The following is a 16,962-nucleotide window of genomic DNA, read 5'->3' as shown; positions in this document are numbered from 1 at the left end:
TCCCGGCGGCAGTTCACACTGCCCTATGCGAACTGCTGGGAGTGTCAGTGAAATGTTACTGACACCCCCAGATCAGTTCGCATATCGCAGTGTGATCTGCAAACTCGGATCGCATGGTGTGAACACCCATGCGATCCGATTCTGCTGCGGGCCAAAAAAAGGGTCCCGTGCGAATTTGCGGCGGGTGCGTCGGGTGCGGCGAATGGCTGAACTCGAATCGCACAGAGATCGGATGTGATTTGCACTGCAGTGCGGTGCGAATCACATTCGTTCTCATAAACCGCTGCAATGTGAACCCAGCCTTAGTGACACTGGCGACGGGGGGTGATCACGGGGTTAAACCTTTATTGGGGGGGTTAGGGGGGTACATTAGAACTAAAGGGAGCTAACCCTAACTGCCCTAACAGTTATTACAGTCACAAATGACACCAATGCAAAAAAAAAAAAAAAAAAAAATGACATTGGTGTCACTGTGACTGGGGGGCAGGGGTAATTGGGGGGGTGATCGGGGGGTAAAGGGGGGGTGTGAGTGTGCCTGGCATGTTCTACTGTGTGTGTAGAGTGTTGGTGCAACTCACCGATCCGCTCTCCTCCGTGTCGGAACGAAAAATACCGACACGGAGGAGAGAATACATCACTTCCTCTCCTGTGTTTACATTACAGGAGAGGAAGTGATGTCACGGGGGATTTCTATTCGTCGGGAGCGATCGCGAGGGGGTGGCCATGAATGAATGGCCGCCCCCTCGTCCCGGATCGCTCCCGGACGAAAACCGACCGCCGCAGGCACCGGGCGGGGGCCCGATCGGGCCCCCGACCCGCGGGAAGGCAGGGACGTACATGTACGCCAATATGCCTGCCCGTGCCATGCTGTCGACGTACATCGTCGTGCGGCGGTCGGCAACTGGTTAAACCAGGATATTCTGTATTAATTTTTTTTCAGAACTTCGTTCTCTGAAAGAAAGGTCACTACATTCTCTTTATGTGGTGAGAGCAGTCAAGGTGTATTTAAAGGTGACCACTCAGATGCATAAAAACAGATATTTTTTGTTTGTTGCCTGATGGTCCTAAAAGAGGACAGGCAGCATCAGAATCTATGATTCCTAGGTGGATTCGTCAAGTGATTGTTCAAGCTTTTGGCTTAAAAGAAGAGAATTCCTCCTTTTTCATTTTAAAGGCACTCCACCAGGGCCGTTAGTGCTTCTTGGGCAGTGCATCACCAAGCCTCCATGGCTCAGATCTGCAAGGCCGCAACTTGGTCTTCAATCCATACATTTACTAGATTCTATCAAGTAGATATAAAGATCATGAGGATATTGCCTTTGGTCACAGTGTACTGCAAGCTGCAGTATGAGTCCTCTAGTCTTAGTGCCCTACTATTGTTGTGTCTCCCTCCCTTCAGTTGCCATTGGTATGTAACATCCCACATAGTAACTACTATGACTCTGTGTCCCCTGATGTAGTCCTTTTCGTTAAAGTACATCAGGGGACACAGAGGTCCCTCCCTTCTTTGGTATACACCTATATTGCTTTGCTACAAAACTGAGGTATTCCCATCAGTGGGAGGCATTATATAGGGAGTGCACTTTTTAATTCAGGGCATGCCAGTGCCCATTACCTGAAGGTGGCCTATAACCCACATAGTAACTACTATGGCTCTGTGTCCCCTGATGTACTTCAAAGAAAAGGATTTTACAGGTAAGCTGTTTTCAAAGATCTTGTTTTTCCATCCGTCTGGAGAATCGATCGGATGAGAATGGACAAGCAAACCTGTTTTCATCCGATCCCCCATAGAGTACCATGGGTCTCTGACAGGTCCGTCCCTGCACAGTGAGCAGAGACTTGTCATCCCCCGGCTCATCGGGGATCAATGGATCGATCCCGGCTGAGCAAGCAGAGTCTCTGAAAATGGACCTTACTATGTGAAAGAGCCCTTATTGTATGTCCCAGAATCCCTGCCAGGACATCCAATGGTACGTCCCAGAATCCCTGCCAGGACATCCAATGGTACGTCCCAGAATCCCTGCCAGGACATCCAATGGTACGTCCCAGAATCCCTGCCAGGACATCCAATGGTATGCCCCAGAATTCCTGCCAGGATATCCAATGGGGACACACAAAGGAGGGAGAATGGCTTCTAAGTGTAGCAAAATGGCATATTGGTTAAAAAATAATTAGCCACTCACATATACGTATGTAAAACAGAATGGCTCTTTATATACAATCTGCTGCCATCTGTGAATGATGTCTGTCTCTCCACTGGCGATTGTGATGTAGAGGTCCTGGTGCCTGACTGGTCTCTATCCTACATCTAGAACCACGCTGGAACGCAGCGGTTCGCCAGGCAGAAGTAACATCAGTGTCAGGGCGTGGCATAGGTTTGCTACCTCATCCCTTTAAAACCAAACATATATGAATTACACAGGTTCTGTGACAAATTGAATGCAGATAAGGCACTGAGTTTTTAATTACCACCTTAATCAGACACAGAACTTGTGTAATTAATATGCGTTTGGTTTTAAAGGGATGACGTGGCTACGCATTTCATAGCATGAAAATTTTTTTGTCAAGCCATCCAGATGGTTCCCAAAATCCTGCCCTCATATCCAATGGTAATTCCTGCTAGGAACATCAAGCACAAAAGAATACCGCTTTGATCCGTGAAGCCCACTATGAAATGTTAGAGAAACGGCACGCCCAATTCCAGGTGCTCCAAGGCTTCCGGATGACCTTCTTGCATCTGAAAACTGTATCCTGAATGACAAAACTAAAGAGCTGTCACTACTGGAAATTCCATCTGCCATCTTTATTGAAACATCAACAAGTTTAAAATGACACTTACGCGTTTCGGCACAAGCCTTGTTCACAGCATAGCTAAAAATGACAGACACAACATATATACACACATTGGTTAAGAAGATAATGGAGATCCACTCCCTCCAATCAAGTGATGTCATAAATTGGAATAAATGAGAAACACCAATATGGGTGTGTGATTCCTGGGAAATACAACTTGTATCATAACAATTTTCTTTTGATATACTGGATATAAATGGATCTCAAAAGGGGAAAATTTGATAGAATTGTGATTAAATATGATCTATGAACAAATGTATATTATAGATTATCAAAAATAATGATAATAATTTCTCTTTAACCGTAAAAAGAGGTTCATGTCATATTTAAAATTCATACCCATAGGTATTCTAGTATCAAGACTGACAATCCATCAGACTCCTCATTAAAGAAGCCTGCAGGGTAAATCACCCCACCCTGGGGCAGATTTTTAACCTTTTCTAGCCCATAAAACACAAAAGTTGACACATTAGAAGAATGTTGATGTTTAAAGTGTAGAGGCATTAGATGACCCTTTATCGCATGTATCTGATGCACCATGGTAGTGTTCACTAATTCTTGTTCTCAGAGATCTTGTAGTACACCCTACATACTGTAGGTTGCAGGAAGTACAAGTATAATCACGCATTGCAACGCTTTTTCCAGTGGAGCAGGATTTTGCTCCATTACGTTGTTTTTTTTAGCATGCTTGCTGCAAAAACGTGTGTTGACTCCACAGGGTTAGTATCCAGTGGTGTTCAACCATGTCCTCCTTTGAGCTTGTTGATTGATACAGGCGTGGAGAGAAAATATCTCCCAGAGTGCTGGCTCGTCGCCTGGCATGCTAAAAAAAAAACGAATGGAGCAAAATCCTGCTCCACTGGTAAAAGCTTTGTGATACGTGATTATATTTAAATGCAGGGCCAAGAATTTAGTGTATTCAATAGAATGTACTTCCTGCCACCTACAGTATGTAGGGTGTACCACAAGATCTCTGAGAACAAGAATTAGCAAACACTACCATGGTGCATCATATACATGCAATAAAGGGTTATCTAATGTCTCTAAATGCTTTATACATCAACATTCTGCTAATTTGTCAACTTTTGTGTTTTATGAACTAGAAAATGTTAACAACCTGCCCCAGGGCAGTAATTTACACCGCAGGGTTCTTGAAAGAGAAGTCTGGTGGATTTTTAGTCTTGATACTAGAATACCTATGGGTATGAATTTTAAATATGATGTGGACCTCTTTTTACGGTTAAAGAGAAATTATTATCATTATTTTTGATAATCTATAATATACATTTGTTCATAGATCATATTTAATCACAATTCTATCATATTTTCCCCTTTTTCGATGCATTTTGTATCCAGTATATCAAAAGAAAATTGTTATAATATGAGTTGCACTTCCCAGGAATCGCACACCCATATTGGTGTTTTTCATTTATTCTAATTTATGACATCACTTGATTGGAGGGAGTGGAACTCATTATCTTCTTAATCAATGTGTGTATATATATGTTGTGTCTCTGTCTTTTTTGCCTATCCTGCTAGGAATATTCAATGATAATTCCAGAAATCCTGCCAGGACATCCATGTTTTTTTCCAGAATCCCTGCTAGGAATATCCAATGATTCCAGAATCCCTGTTTGGAATATCCAATGATAATTCCAGAATCCCTGTTTGGAATATCCAATGATAATTCCAGAATCACTGCTTGGCATATCTAAAGATAATTCCAGAAATCCGGCCAGGACATCCATGGGTCTTTCCAGAATCCCTGCTTGGAATATCCAATGATAATTCCAGAATCCCTGCTTGGAATATCCAATGATAATTCCAGGATCCCTGTTTGGAATATCCAATGATAATTCCAGAATCCCTGCTTGGAACATCCAATGATAATTCCAGGATCCCTGTTTGGAATATCCAATGACAATTCCAGAATCCCTGCTTGGAATATCCAGAGTTCCCATTAACAATGCTGGGCATGTTCTTTACCCAGGAAGGGTATTTAAACACCAGACTTCAGAGTGGCAGTGCAGGGATGAGCATAACACTCCGTCCAAACAAACTTGGGCTGTTTTTTTCAAACGCCAGACTTTTTACTCATTCAGTGGTAGAAATCCTGCTACTATACATGATGATTTCTTTCCTGTCAGATGTTGCTAGGGATGGCACCTACCACATCCTTAACAACTAAAGGTGTCCCCCTGGCCCTTTATTTTAATGGCCGGTAATCTCCAGCCATGAAAACAAAGAGGGGAAGATAGCGTGACATCACTGGCCAAATATGGTCATATTTAGGCAATGACATCACCCTGGAGACCACGCCTCTTTGTGTACTTCTAATAAGCCCAAGATGCCAGTCAGCCACAGGATTGGATGTGTCTATTGGTCAATTTTCTTTCTTTCAGTGAGTGTCATTCATTGTGGATCTAAAACGCTGTATGGTTTAATTTGCTGGTGGGTTTACATCTTGGGACTTTTTTGTCTGTACCCTTTACTAATTTGCATGGGGTACAAATTCGCAAGGTTGCCAAATTTCGATAAGCTCCCCTGCCCCCAAACCCCCACAACCACCAGCCCAGGGTTGTGGGGAAGAGGCCCTTGTCCTCGTCATTATGCTTTTTCCAGGCGGTTAACAACTGCTCAGATTCCGAAGTGGCTTTTGAAGCCACAGCACTTCAACAAATGGGCCATCAGAAAGGTAATTGGAGACACTCCACGAAGTCTAAAATGATGTTCTTCACACAGTCTATCAATAGCATTAACATAGAAATATTTCATGGTTATGGGGCTTATGTAAAACTGTATAACGCTAGTAGGGGTGCATATCATGGTCAACTTTAATTCATATGGCTTCCAAAATGGGGGGGGGGGAAATAAAACTTTTGCTACTAGTTGTAAACTTTCTTGCTTTTGGGTGGCCTAACGTGCTTCCCTGACATCAGCAAAAGTATGACGCAGTATTCAGTGATTGTGAAGCAACAGCAAGCTGTCAGAGACTGCAGACATGTAATGGGAGATGGTCCGAGACTAAGGGCATGCTGCAAGAGATGGTTAGAGAGTGAAGACATGCAGCAACAGATGGCCAGAGACTAAGGGTGGTGGTCATCAACCCTGTCCTCAGGGCCCACTAACAGGCCAGGTTTGCAAGAACTGAAATACATTCTAGTCTGCATCTCCCCAAGGTAATACATAAAACCTGGCCTGTTAGTGGGCCCTGAGGACAAGGTTGATGACCACTGCTGTAGAGGTTGGTCAGAGACTAAGGGCATGTAGCAGAAGATGGTCAGAGAGTGAAGACATGCAGTAAGAGATGGTCAGACATCAAGGGCATTCTGTAGAGGATGGTCAGAGACTAAGGGCATGCAGCAGGCGATGGTCAGAGAGGGAAGACAAGCTGCAGGAGATGGTCAGAGAGTGAAGACATGCAGTAAGAGATGGTCAGAGACTAAGGGCATGTAGCAGGCGATGGTCTGAGTGTGAAGACATGTAGCAGGAGGTGGTCAGAGACTGAAGACTGTTTTTGTACTTTTTTATTTTCATGCCTTTTTATGGGATGTCAGACCAAACTGAACGGTCTTCATTTTGTATGCAGACTCGTTTTGCTTGTATAATCCAGGAATTAGACCAGCAGCCTGGGTTTATTATGGGATAGATGCTCACAAAACCTCTTGTCTTGCAGCAATACGCACCCCTTCTGGCTGTTTTCAGTACACAAGGCCAGTCGGAGCTTGTGCTTCTTCAGAAGGTCCAGGAATACTGCTATGACAACATCCACTTCATGAAAGCCTTTCAGAAGATTGTTGTTCTCTTTTACAAAGGTAGGAGACTGCTGTGTTTGTATTGTATTGTATTGTATTGAACTGATATCGTCTCCACTAATATTTCTCTGAGGTGGAGAAACCGCTGATTACAGAAATTGAAAGCAGGACTCCGGGCAGATATAGAAGACACAAACAAATGCAGCTCTGTATTCCTCAAAGCTGCATTCCAGGTATGTATAGTTTTGCATAGTTACATTGGTTCAGCTTGAATCAATGTCAGTATGTATGTGCCATACCTGTGGAGTCCCAGAGGAAGCTGGAAATCTCTCTATAGGTCCCCCTACTCCAATTATCTACACTAAATTCCAGGTCCTCTGGCACAGGTGCCATTCAGAGTCACTCGCTTGGCACAGGTGCCATTTGTTCTCTGATTAGAGGTGGAGGTGGTGAATGCCCCTGCACTTTGTCCAATCAGGGAATGCTTTTTATTAATTAACCACTTCACACCCGGCCTATAACAAAATGATGCCCGGGTGGGAAGTCCAATGATCCCAGTGCGATCTGTCACCGGTTATGTCCGCCAGACACAGCCAATGGCTGTTGTGTGTAGCGGCCTGCTGCTGGTACCATGTGATGGCTGTGACCAACCAAAGCAGATCGCATGACAATTGTAAACAATGGATGGCTTCCTTTCATGCCATCCATTGTGTGCAATTGTGTTGCTAGCAGTGATTGGTCAATGTAATCACATGGTACAGACAGGGCCAATCGCAGCCCATCTGTAAAATGTGATTAGCTGTGGTCAATCACACGAACCCGTTTCATTCAGTAAATACTATGAAATGTACTGGTGTAAACTATCATGTGTAAAAAAAAAAAAAAAAAATCCTGATTACTTTCCTAGAGCATTACAGTGTTACTAAGGTAACGCTGTATTGCTCTGGTCATTTTTTTTTCCATACTGTCACCAGTGTCCCTGATCACCGCCACGCCAGTCATATGATGACACTGAATTGCACTGGTGACAAGATGTTAAAAAAAAATTTTTTTATTCATTTTCCAAAAACTTGCAACTTCAAAAAACTTGCCATGCCTCCTGCTAAATACCTCGTTAATAAACGAAAATAGTCACATTAATCAAAACTAGTGAACAAAATATAAAACTGAAATCTTAACACACTATAAATCACTGAAGTGTAAGAATAGCAGTATAGTACATATGACATGAAGAGTTATTCATAAAATAAAGTCTCTGAAAATGGCAAATAAAACAAGTTCTAAGTGACGGTAGAGATCCAGAATGATGGAAAAGATTCTCAGAGCTTCCACCACCACCAAAAGAAAGAGATGGAGCTCTCCGTGTGGCAATCACCCGAAGGAATGGAGACTCTTACCGGAAGGAGTGGACCTCCTGATGTAGTGAGGTCACACACGCCTGCAGATATAGCATAGCCCTCTGCGTGGTCTGGGATGGGTCCTGGCTGTAAGGTGTGTAGGGTAGATAGACTTGTGGCGTCCTCCTCGATATATAGCGACCGTACGCCCCCCCCCCCCGAACGCGCAATCTCCCAAGTAAGCACGGAGCATATAGATGAACACAGGCTCAAAAAAGCAGATTTATTGTATAAAATCTCTGGTTGGATGTACAAACATATAAAAAACACTTGCCGGTGTTCTGCCTAATACAGTCCGCCCATCAAATGCTGTCCGCTCCGTACTGCGCATGCGCAGTACGGAGCAGCCGAAGCTTCGGAAAAACTCCAAAGTTGAACGGCGCCTGCGCCGTGAGTGGAGGAGGTAGCCCCACTATGCAAGCGGACATAGGGTTAAGAATTTTAGAGGGCCCCTCGCGGGCGAGCTTCGCTCGCCACGCTTCGGGCTCGGCCTCGCTCCGCTCGGCTCTTTTTTATTCTAACTCTATGTCCACTTGGATAGTGGGGATAGAACCTGGACTCACGGCGCAGGCGCCGTTCGTCCTCGGCAATTTTCGGAATCTGTGTTCCTGTGTACTGCGCATGCGCAGTACGCAGGGGACAGCATCTGATGGGGGACACTATTTTACAAGACACCGGCAATAAACTAAACACCCGCACTTCCGGGGTCACGGGGGGCGTGATGACGCCAGCGCGTAGCTCCGCTTTATTCTCACAGGATTTTTTCACAGGTTTCCTCAGAGTTATTAGTGTTATTTGGGCAGCACAGTGGTGTAGTGAGTAGCACTTTCGCCTAGCAGTTAAGAGTTGCTGGTTCGTATCCCAACCACGACGCTACCTGCCCAGAGTTTCCATGTACCCTGCGTGGGTTTCCTCCGCGTACTCCGATTTCCCCCCACACTCCAAAGACAATGCTTGTAGGTTAATCGGCTTCTGTCTAAATTGCCCCTAGTATATGAATGTGAGTTAGGGACCATAGATTGTAAGCTCCTTGAGGGTAGGGACTGATGTGAATGTATATGTAAAGCGCTGCGTAAATTGACGGTGCTACCACTTTGATACTAAATACCTTGGACTGTCTACTTTCCAAAAAGGGGGATATCTGTATTGTCCTGGTGTTTTCAGGCCTCAAGAAATGAGATTGTCAGAAGTATATCATAGTTTGTGGACCATATAACTTGTAAAACAAGGACACACTTACTCTTTCCCTCCATCTATTGTGTATCACCACTGCGCTAAACAAAACCCTATACACTAAGCCGCCACTTTAAAAAAACAAAATGTGTACAGTATTTCTTATCTAAACAATAGAAAAAGCGGCGCTGAATATAAATCCACACCAGTGAATTCAAAAATATTAAAGATAATAGACCCAATCCAGTGAACATGAATTACTAAATGTTACTACACTGTGCAAGCCCTGCCCCGAGCATACAGAAAAAAGAAAAAATTAATTAATAGTTTGTATCGAAATTAATTAACACAAATTATTATATAGTACATATCACCAGAAGAATAGTGATAACAAATATATACGATCTGTTGAAAAAAATATCCTGTGACTAAATATTATTCAACACTAAAAATAAATAAACAAGTAACGAGAATCAAATGAATTGTTTCAAGTTCTATCAAACAATGTCCACTTCCCAAGAACATTGTTACCAACACCACTGTGAAAAGCTCCTGAGAATATAATGTATCCTAGTAAAATCATAGTCCATACGTTGAATCTTCAGATCATAATCCAAATAATGGAATAGTGAAAAAAACGTTTAACCAGTGTCTCTTGAATAAACAGCAGATTACATCTACACTCCTCCACCACACCGCTCTAGATGTGACTCCTCTCCCCTTATGTGATTACACTCACCCGCTGTATATGCCTCACACTTTCGTGTTTGGCTGGATGTGCTTTTTCCCTTTACAGGGTTTAAATGGGGTATCCAGGTTTCCACTCCAGAATGCAGGGCTAGTACCATGGCTGTTCTCATAGACACCACGGATGTTTCCATAGGTGTCACGGCTGTTCCCATAGATATACTCTCATGCAACAAAGAAAAGATTTGCTTCCATAGCGTGATACAGTATAAAACTTTTTAATCACACATAAAAATCTCTCACATTGCACTCACATCAAAGGATGAATAAACACGCCAAATGTAAAAATTCACAGCACTCTTGAGTAACCCATACTGAAGCATAGGTGGTCACGGCGGACCCAGGGTATGCGGGAATAGTGGATAGTCTCTCACCGCTCCTTAACTGTACCGCCGCTTTACAGGAATCAATGTAAGATGTTCAGCATCCTATATGTATCTCTCTCATTAGGCTACTAGGCGAATGAGAGAGATACATATAGGATGCTGAACATCTTACATTGATTCCTGTAAAGCGGCGGTACAGTTAAGGAGCGGTGAGAGACTATCCACTATTCCCGCATACCCTGGGTCCGCCGTGACCACCTATGCTTCAGTATGGGTTACTCAAGAGTGCTGTGAATTTTTACATTTGGCGTGTTTATTCATCCTTTGATGTGAGTGCAATGTGAGAGATTTTTATGTGTGATTAAAAAGTTTTATACTGTATCACGCTATGGAAGCAAATCTTTTCTTTGTTGCATGAGAGTATATCTATGGGAACAGCCGTGACACCTATGGAAACATCCGTGGTGTCTATGAGAACAGCCATGGTACTAGCCCTGCATTCTGGAGTGGAAACCTGGATACCCCATTTAAACCCTGTAAAGGGAAAAAGCACATCCAGCCAAACACGAAAGTGTGAGGCATATACAGCGGGTGAGTGTAATCACATAAGGGGAGAGGAGTCACATCTAGAGCGGTGTGGTGGAGGAGTGTAGATGTAATCTGCTGTTTATTCAAGAGACACTGGTTAAACGTTTTTTTCACTATTCCATTATTTGGATTATGATCTGAAGATTCAACGTATGGACTATGATTTTACTGGGATACATTATATTCTCAGGAGCTTTTCACAGTGGTGTTGGTAACAATGTTCTTGGGAAGTGGACATTGTTTGATAGAACTTGAAACAATTCATTTGATTCTCGTTACTTGTTTATTTATTTTTAGTGTTGAATAATATTTAGTCACAGGATATTTTTTTCAACAGATCGTATATATTTGTTATCACTATTCTTCTGGTGATATGTACTATATAATAATTTGTGTTAATTAATTTCGATACAAACTATTAATTAATTTATTCTTTTTTCTGTATGCTCGGGGCAGGGCTTGCACAGTGTAGTAACATTTAGTAATTCATGTTCACTGGATTGGGTCTATTATCTTTAATATTTTTGAATTCACTGGTGTGGATTTATATTCAGCGCCGCTTTTTCTATTGTTTAGATAAGAAATACTGGACCATATAACTTTCCTATAGAATAAATAATATAACAATACACTGATTTGGGTTATTTTCACCAAAAAATTTTGCAGAATACATTCTGGGAAAAAAAAGCCTTAAAAAAAAAAAGAAACTGAATCACATCTAATGATTGGTAAGCTGCAATACAATATATTTTTGGTTTTGGGCTTGATACTGCTTTAACACGAAAAATGTGCAAATCCGCATGTGTGTGAAAAATAAAGTGGTCTTACAGTGAATGGGTTGAGCTATAAAAGTCGCACACAGATTGTCAAATCTTATTTATTGCTGGTATGCAAGATAACATTGTCAGAGAGCCTTGTAGTCCAGCAATACATAAATGTATGCTAACCTGCCCGCCCACTCACATGCAGGAACACTGCAAACAGTTGAAATGGACTTGGCTACGGTAAGAATATAATAACCAAATCTTTATCCTGCAGTATTTGAATGCTTTTTACCTATCAAGAGGGGATTGAATAGATCTAAAGACATTTCCTTTAATTGTATTTATTTTTTTGCATTAGGGGTTCAGTAGGGTTGGTTTACTAAAGGCAAATACAGTGGAACCTTGGTTTACGAGTAGCGCGGTTAACGAGCGTTTTGAAAGACATGCAACTTTTTTTATTTTAATTCTGACTTGGTTTGCGAGTGTTGTCTTGCAAAATGAGCAGAATTCAAGCCAATGGGGTGTGCAGTGCCACATTTGGCCAGAGATGCGGGGGCATCGGGGACACTCGGAATGGTTCGGAGCCGTTCGGAAATACTCGGAATCACCCGAGTGTTTCTGAGTTCAGCCGAGCTGTCCCTGAGTATTTCCGAGGCTCTCCGGCATGCCCCCCCCCCCCCACCTCTGGCCACATGCGGTATTGCATGTATTCGAAATCAATGCAGAATGAATTATCTTCATTTCCATTGACTTCTATGGGGGAAACTCGCTTTGATATGCGAGTGCTTTTGGATTACAAGCATTTTCCTGGAACGGATAATGCTCGTAATCCAAGGTTAGACTGAGAACTTTGCAAGTGCAGTTGCTCCAGAGCTTAGTAAATGAGCAGAAGCTCTGCTGACTTCCATCATCCAATCATGTACAAGCAAAAATGCTGTGTTTTTTTTTTTTTTGTTTCCTTGCACGTGATTGGGTAGTCTTTGCCTATGTGAAGCTTTAGCTCATTTATTAAGCCCTGGAGCAACTGCACTTGCAGATTACACAGTCTATTTGCCTTTAGTAAATCATCCCCAGCATGTACTTTAAACATATGAAGCTGCACCATAACGCTGAACCTTGTCCTGTCTTTCAGCCGATGTTCTGGGGGAAGAAGCCATATTGAAGTGGTACAAGGAAGCGCACCTGGCCAAGGGGAAAAGTATCTTTCTTGACCAGATGAAGAAGTTTGTGGAGTGGCTGCAAAACGCAGAGGAAGGTAATGAATGTTTTCCCAGAAAGAGGAATGTTCTAGAAGGTTCTGCCCATTTAAAGTGGTTGTAACTCCTTACATATGCCCAATAGACATGTGTATTGTATTGTGTATTGTATGTGTACATTCGTTTCGTTCCGAATTGAAAGACGGACACATTTTTCGTTGTTCGGAAATAGGGATTTATCTGAATTTCCGAATTGCAGTAGCATCGAATTAAAACGAATCTGAAATAACTAAATCAAAATTTCAGACTTTTTCCAATCAGATTTGAATAGTTTTGGATTCAAATAAAATAGAATATACCGTATATACTCGAGTATAGGCCAACCCGAATATAAGCCGAGGCCCCTAATTTACCACAAAAAAAATGGGAAAACGTATTGACTCGTGTATAAGCCGAGGGTGAGACATTCCTGTCCGTCCCTGTGTGTCCGTCCCTGTGTGTCCAGCCCTGTGTGTCCAGCCCTGTGTGTCCAGCCCTGTGTGTCCAGGCTACCTGTGTCCCGAGCCTGCGTCCCGAGCCTGCGTCCTTCTGCACATACGGCGGCCATGCCAGGATCGCCGCACATCTTTTCGTCTGTGACAGACGGCGGCCATTCCACTGTTCAAAAGCCGCGCCTCCGTCTGTGATAGGCGGAACACTCAATTTCCCAGCAGTCTGTGTTCCGCCTATCACGGACATCCTCTCATCCTCGTCCGTAGTATGAGGATGAGCGGATGTCCGTGATAGGCGGACCACTGACTGCTGGGAAATTGAGTGTTCCGCCTATCACAGACAGGGAGGCGTGGCTTTTGAATAGTGGAATGGCCGCCGTCTGTCTGCTCGACACGCTGATCGGGTAGACAGACGGCGGTGACTCGAGTATAAGCCGAGGGGGGCACTTTCAGCGTCAAAAAAGAGGCTGAAAATCTCGGCTTATACTCGAGTATATACGGTAACCATCTTCTGAAATTCCAGTTTCAAACAGAATAAATTCTAATTTGAATAGAATATAAAATTAAAAGAATATAGGCATTTCCCAAAATAAAACAATAGTATTGACTAGAATGGAAAAAAAAATAACCATCTTCCGAAATGTCATTTTCAAATAGAATACATTTGAATAGAAAAGAATAGAACAGAAGAAAACAATAGAATGGAATATAAGCATCTTCCAAAATTCGAATTTAAAATAGAATACATTTGAAAAGAATAGAATAGCATACACAATAGAATAGAAAGAATATAAAAATATATAATATATATTTATTTTTTTTATTATTTGAATCGAAATTTGAATTCCGGATAGAATAAATTCAAATTTTGAATAGAATCGAAAAAAACAATAGAATGGAATAGAAAGAATATAACCATCTTCCAAAATTCAAATAGAATAAATTAGATTTTAAAGGGGTTCAAAAAATTTGAATCGATTCGAATAAATGAAACAAATTCCGAAAATGAAGTAAACTAATTTAACTAAATGAATTTATTTACATCAATTTATTTACATAAATTCATTTACATAAATTCATTTAGTTAAATTTGTTTAATTTAACTAAATTAATTTAACTAAATTAATTTATGTAAATAAAACCAAACAAATTTTTTCGTTCTGTACACATCTAATACCCAGTGAAGTGACTGGCCTCAGATGATACACGGAGATTAAACAAATCCTCCTATATAAGTTGTACCTGTTTATCTGCAGTCCTCTCTTCTCTACAGTAATTAAAAGTCCAGAATCTTTAAAGCTTGTCTGAGCTTTCAGAAAGCAGCAGGTGTGGAGCTGAAGTTACAATCTGCAGAGCTCAGTGAGAGCACCCAGGAGCAGAACTGAGGCTGTCAGTCGCAGGCTGTGTGCTAGAGCTCCCGCCCCTGTCACCTATTTTACTCTTGGTGTCAAGGAAACTTGTCAGAAGTGACTCATGCAGTTAATTGAGGAAGGAGGCAGCAGACAGAAATGACACTTGGTAGTCTGGACTGAGACAAGTACACAATACAGAGTGGTATGCATTGTTCATACTTTATAGAGGTTTACAGCGCATCTGGTGCGAATGGACTGATTGATTTTTTTGCATTTGTTAAGTTGTTGACCGGGTCTCCTTTTAATTACAGAAAGTAGGAATACTGATGCATTGTTTCCATTGCAGAATCGGAATCTGAAGGGGAAGAGAACTGAGAGCCGGGTTTGTAGCGGACGTTTCCTCTGGAAATGCCATTCCGGGGGACTCACGGCTTTTTCTACATAGAATCTATCAGAACCGTCATCTGCTAGCAGCTCCTTTTGTGTGTAGGAAGAACGCTCCGGCCATTAGATTCTACAGGCGGAATTCTACCTCCAGTCTGTCTCTGATTTACGGCAAAGCCATTTCGTCAGGAACCGACCAATCAAGACAAGACGCAGGCTCCTCTATGGACTCCTATTTATTAGTATTTACAAACTGTCCTATGTACAGAAGTTTAGATTGTGATTGTAGCTCTATAGACGCTTGTGGATGTGATACATGAAATAATGTTTTTTTTTTCCTTTTGGAATAAATGCTTTTTATCTTACACTTGTCCTGAAATGTATTTTTAAAGGGAAATTTGAATGGCATGGGGACCATTTTATTTTTCTAAGATTTTAGTTTTTTTATTTTACATAAAATGCATCTTTTTACAAATGTAATAAGCCCTTGACACTTAGCATATAAAAATATATGCTTCCCCAATGGACTGGGCTTTTTTTCAACTGGGCCGCATATTTGCTTATCTTCCCCATGCGGTGCGCTCTCAGAACAGAGCCCCGAGTCCCGTACTAACGATTGGAACTCCCGATTCCGGGTCATCTGATGTGTGTGTGTGTGTGTGTGTGTGTGTAAAAAAAAAAAAAAAAAAAAATCTAAAAAAAATTAGAAAAAAAATACAGAAAAATACCTAGATCAAGGTTTGACCTAGGTCAGTGCCAGGGTTAGTGTTTGGGTCAAAGGTCAGGATTTTTTTTTCTTTTAAATTTGTATCCATGTCCGTGTGTTTTTAGGTATGATATATATAAAAAAAAAAAAAAAAAAACAGCAAAATGTGTGCACTATTGTTTCCGGGCTGTTCTATGGGTACAAATAACATACACATACCTGGCATTGCTGCCAGCATTGGAAGCAGGAGAATCTATTTTGGGTTGTTCTTCGGGGGGGAAGGTTATGATAGTAGCAAGAAATATACAGCTACATTTAAAGATTTTGTTTACCATTTTGGGCCGGTTTTCCTTTGATAATAAATAAAAATGTAGAAGCTATCCATTATCATTTACCAATTGAAACGCGGTATAGGCCACCTGGATGCACAAAGTTGTTGTGAGGATATGTATGGTTTTGCTAACACATGTCAAAATTGCAAAATTATGCTTGGGCATTAGGATTTTTTTTTACCCTTAGGCACGAAGGGATTAAATCAGGTTACTGAGGAAATCGTTGTCTATAAAGTTCATTATGAAAAAGTCTCCTGTTCTTTGTATTGCTTCCTTTATGTGAAATCCCTGGTGTCCCTGCCAAGTCCCTCTGCTTTCCTATTAAAAACTGACCACATTAAGCAGGGGAGCACAGTGTGGTCAGTTCTCTAGCTATGCAGTGGTTGGTGTCAGAGCAGTTTTATTATTTTAAAAAAAATGTAAAATTATTTTAATTATTTTTTTTACAAATCTATTTTTTATTTATTTTTTTCAAAATGCTTTTGGTGGAAAGGCTAGCAGTGGATGGCGTCTGTAGGGCAGTGGCAGTGTCGGAATGGTCAGTCTTATCTTGCTGGGCCTGTATTAAGGTATGGGCCTGGAGCTGCAGCTCCAATACCCATATGTACATCAAGGAGGATGGGGGTCTGGTTAGTAATTCAGGGGATCCCCTTTGCAATAATAACAAAATAAAGGAAGCTTGCAAGGAAAAGTTAATCAAAGGAGAAGTACAAGGAAAGCTCGTTTGGCTTGACTTCTCCTGTGGATCACATGAGTGCAATTTGTTTTGCGCTCCTGTGACCCCTTTTCAGCAGAGAGCAAGCTAAAGTCCGCTCTCTGCCAACATCGCAGGAATCAGTCCAGGCACTGCGTCGTCCCGTCAATAAAGTCTGGATCCGCCAGGTGCCTGGACTGACAC

At 41.9% G+C, this 16,962-nt stretch overlaps 1 protein-coding gene across 1 annotated transcript in view; it reads left to right on the top strand.

The window, feature by feature from the left end:
* The window catches only part of BZW2 (basic leucine zipper and W2 domains 2), a 234,318-nt gene extending 218,927 nt beyond the window's left edge, over nucleotides 1–15,391 (top strand). Inside the window, exons 10-12 of the mRNA XM_077490692.1 lie at nucleotides 6,530–6,668; nucleotides 12,736–12,858; nucleotides 14,989–15,391. Of these exons, the coding sequence (XP_077346818.1) occupies nucleotides 6,530–6,668; nucleotides 12,736–12,858; nucleotides 14,989–15,017 (291 nt within the window). The 3' untranslated portion in view covers nucleotides 15,018–15,391. The remainder of the gene's footprint in view (nucleotides 1–6,529; nucleotides 6,669–12,735; nucleotides 12,859–14,988) is intronic.
* Nucleotides 15,392–16,962: the final 1,571 nt, after the last annotated feature.

Source organism: Lithobates pipiens, unplaced genomic scaffold, assembly GCF_037356315.1.
Source record: "Lithobates pipiens isolate NorthernLeopardFrog02 unplaced genomic scaffold, aLitPip1_a1.2 Scaffold_19, whole genome shotgun sequence".
In the NCBI taxonomy this organism is placed as follows: Eukaryota; Metazoa; Chordata; class Amphibia; order Anura; family Ranidae; genus Lithobates; species Lithobates pipiens.
Note: the sequence above shows the minus strand (reverse complement) of the source record. Positions and strands in the feature narration are given on the sequence as shown.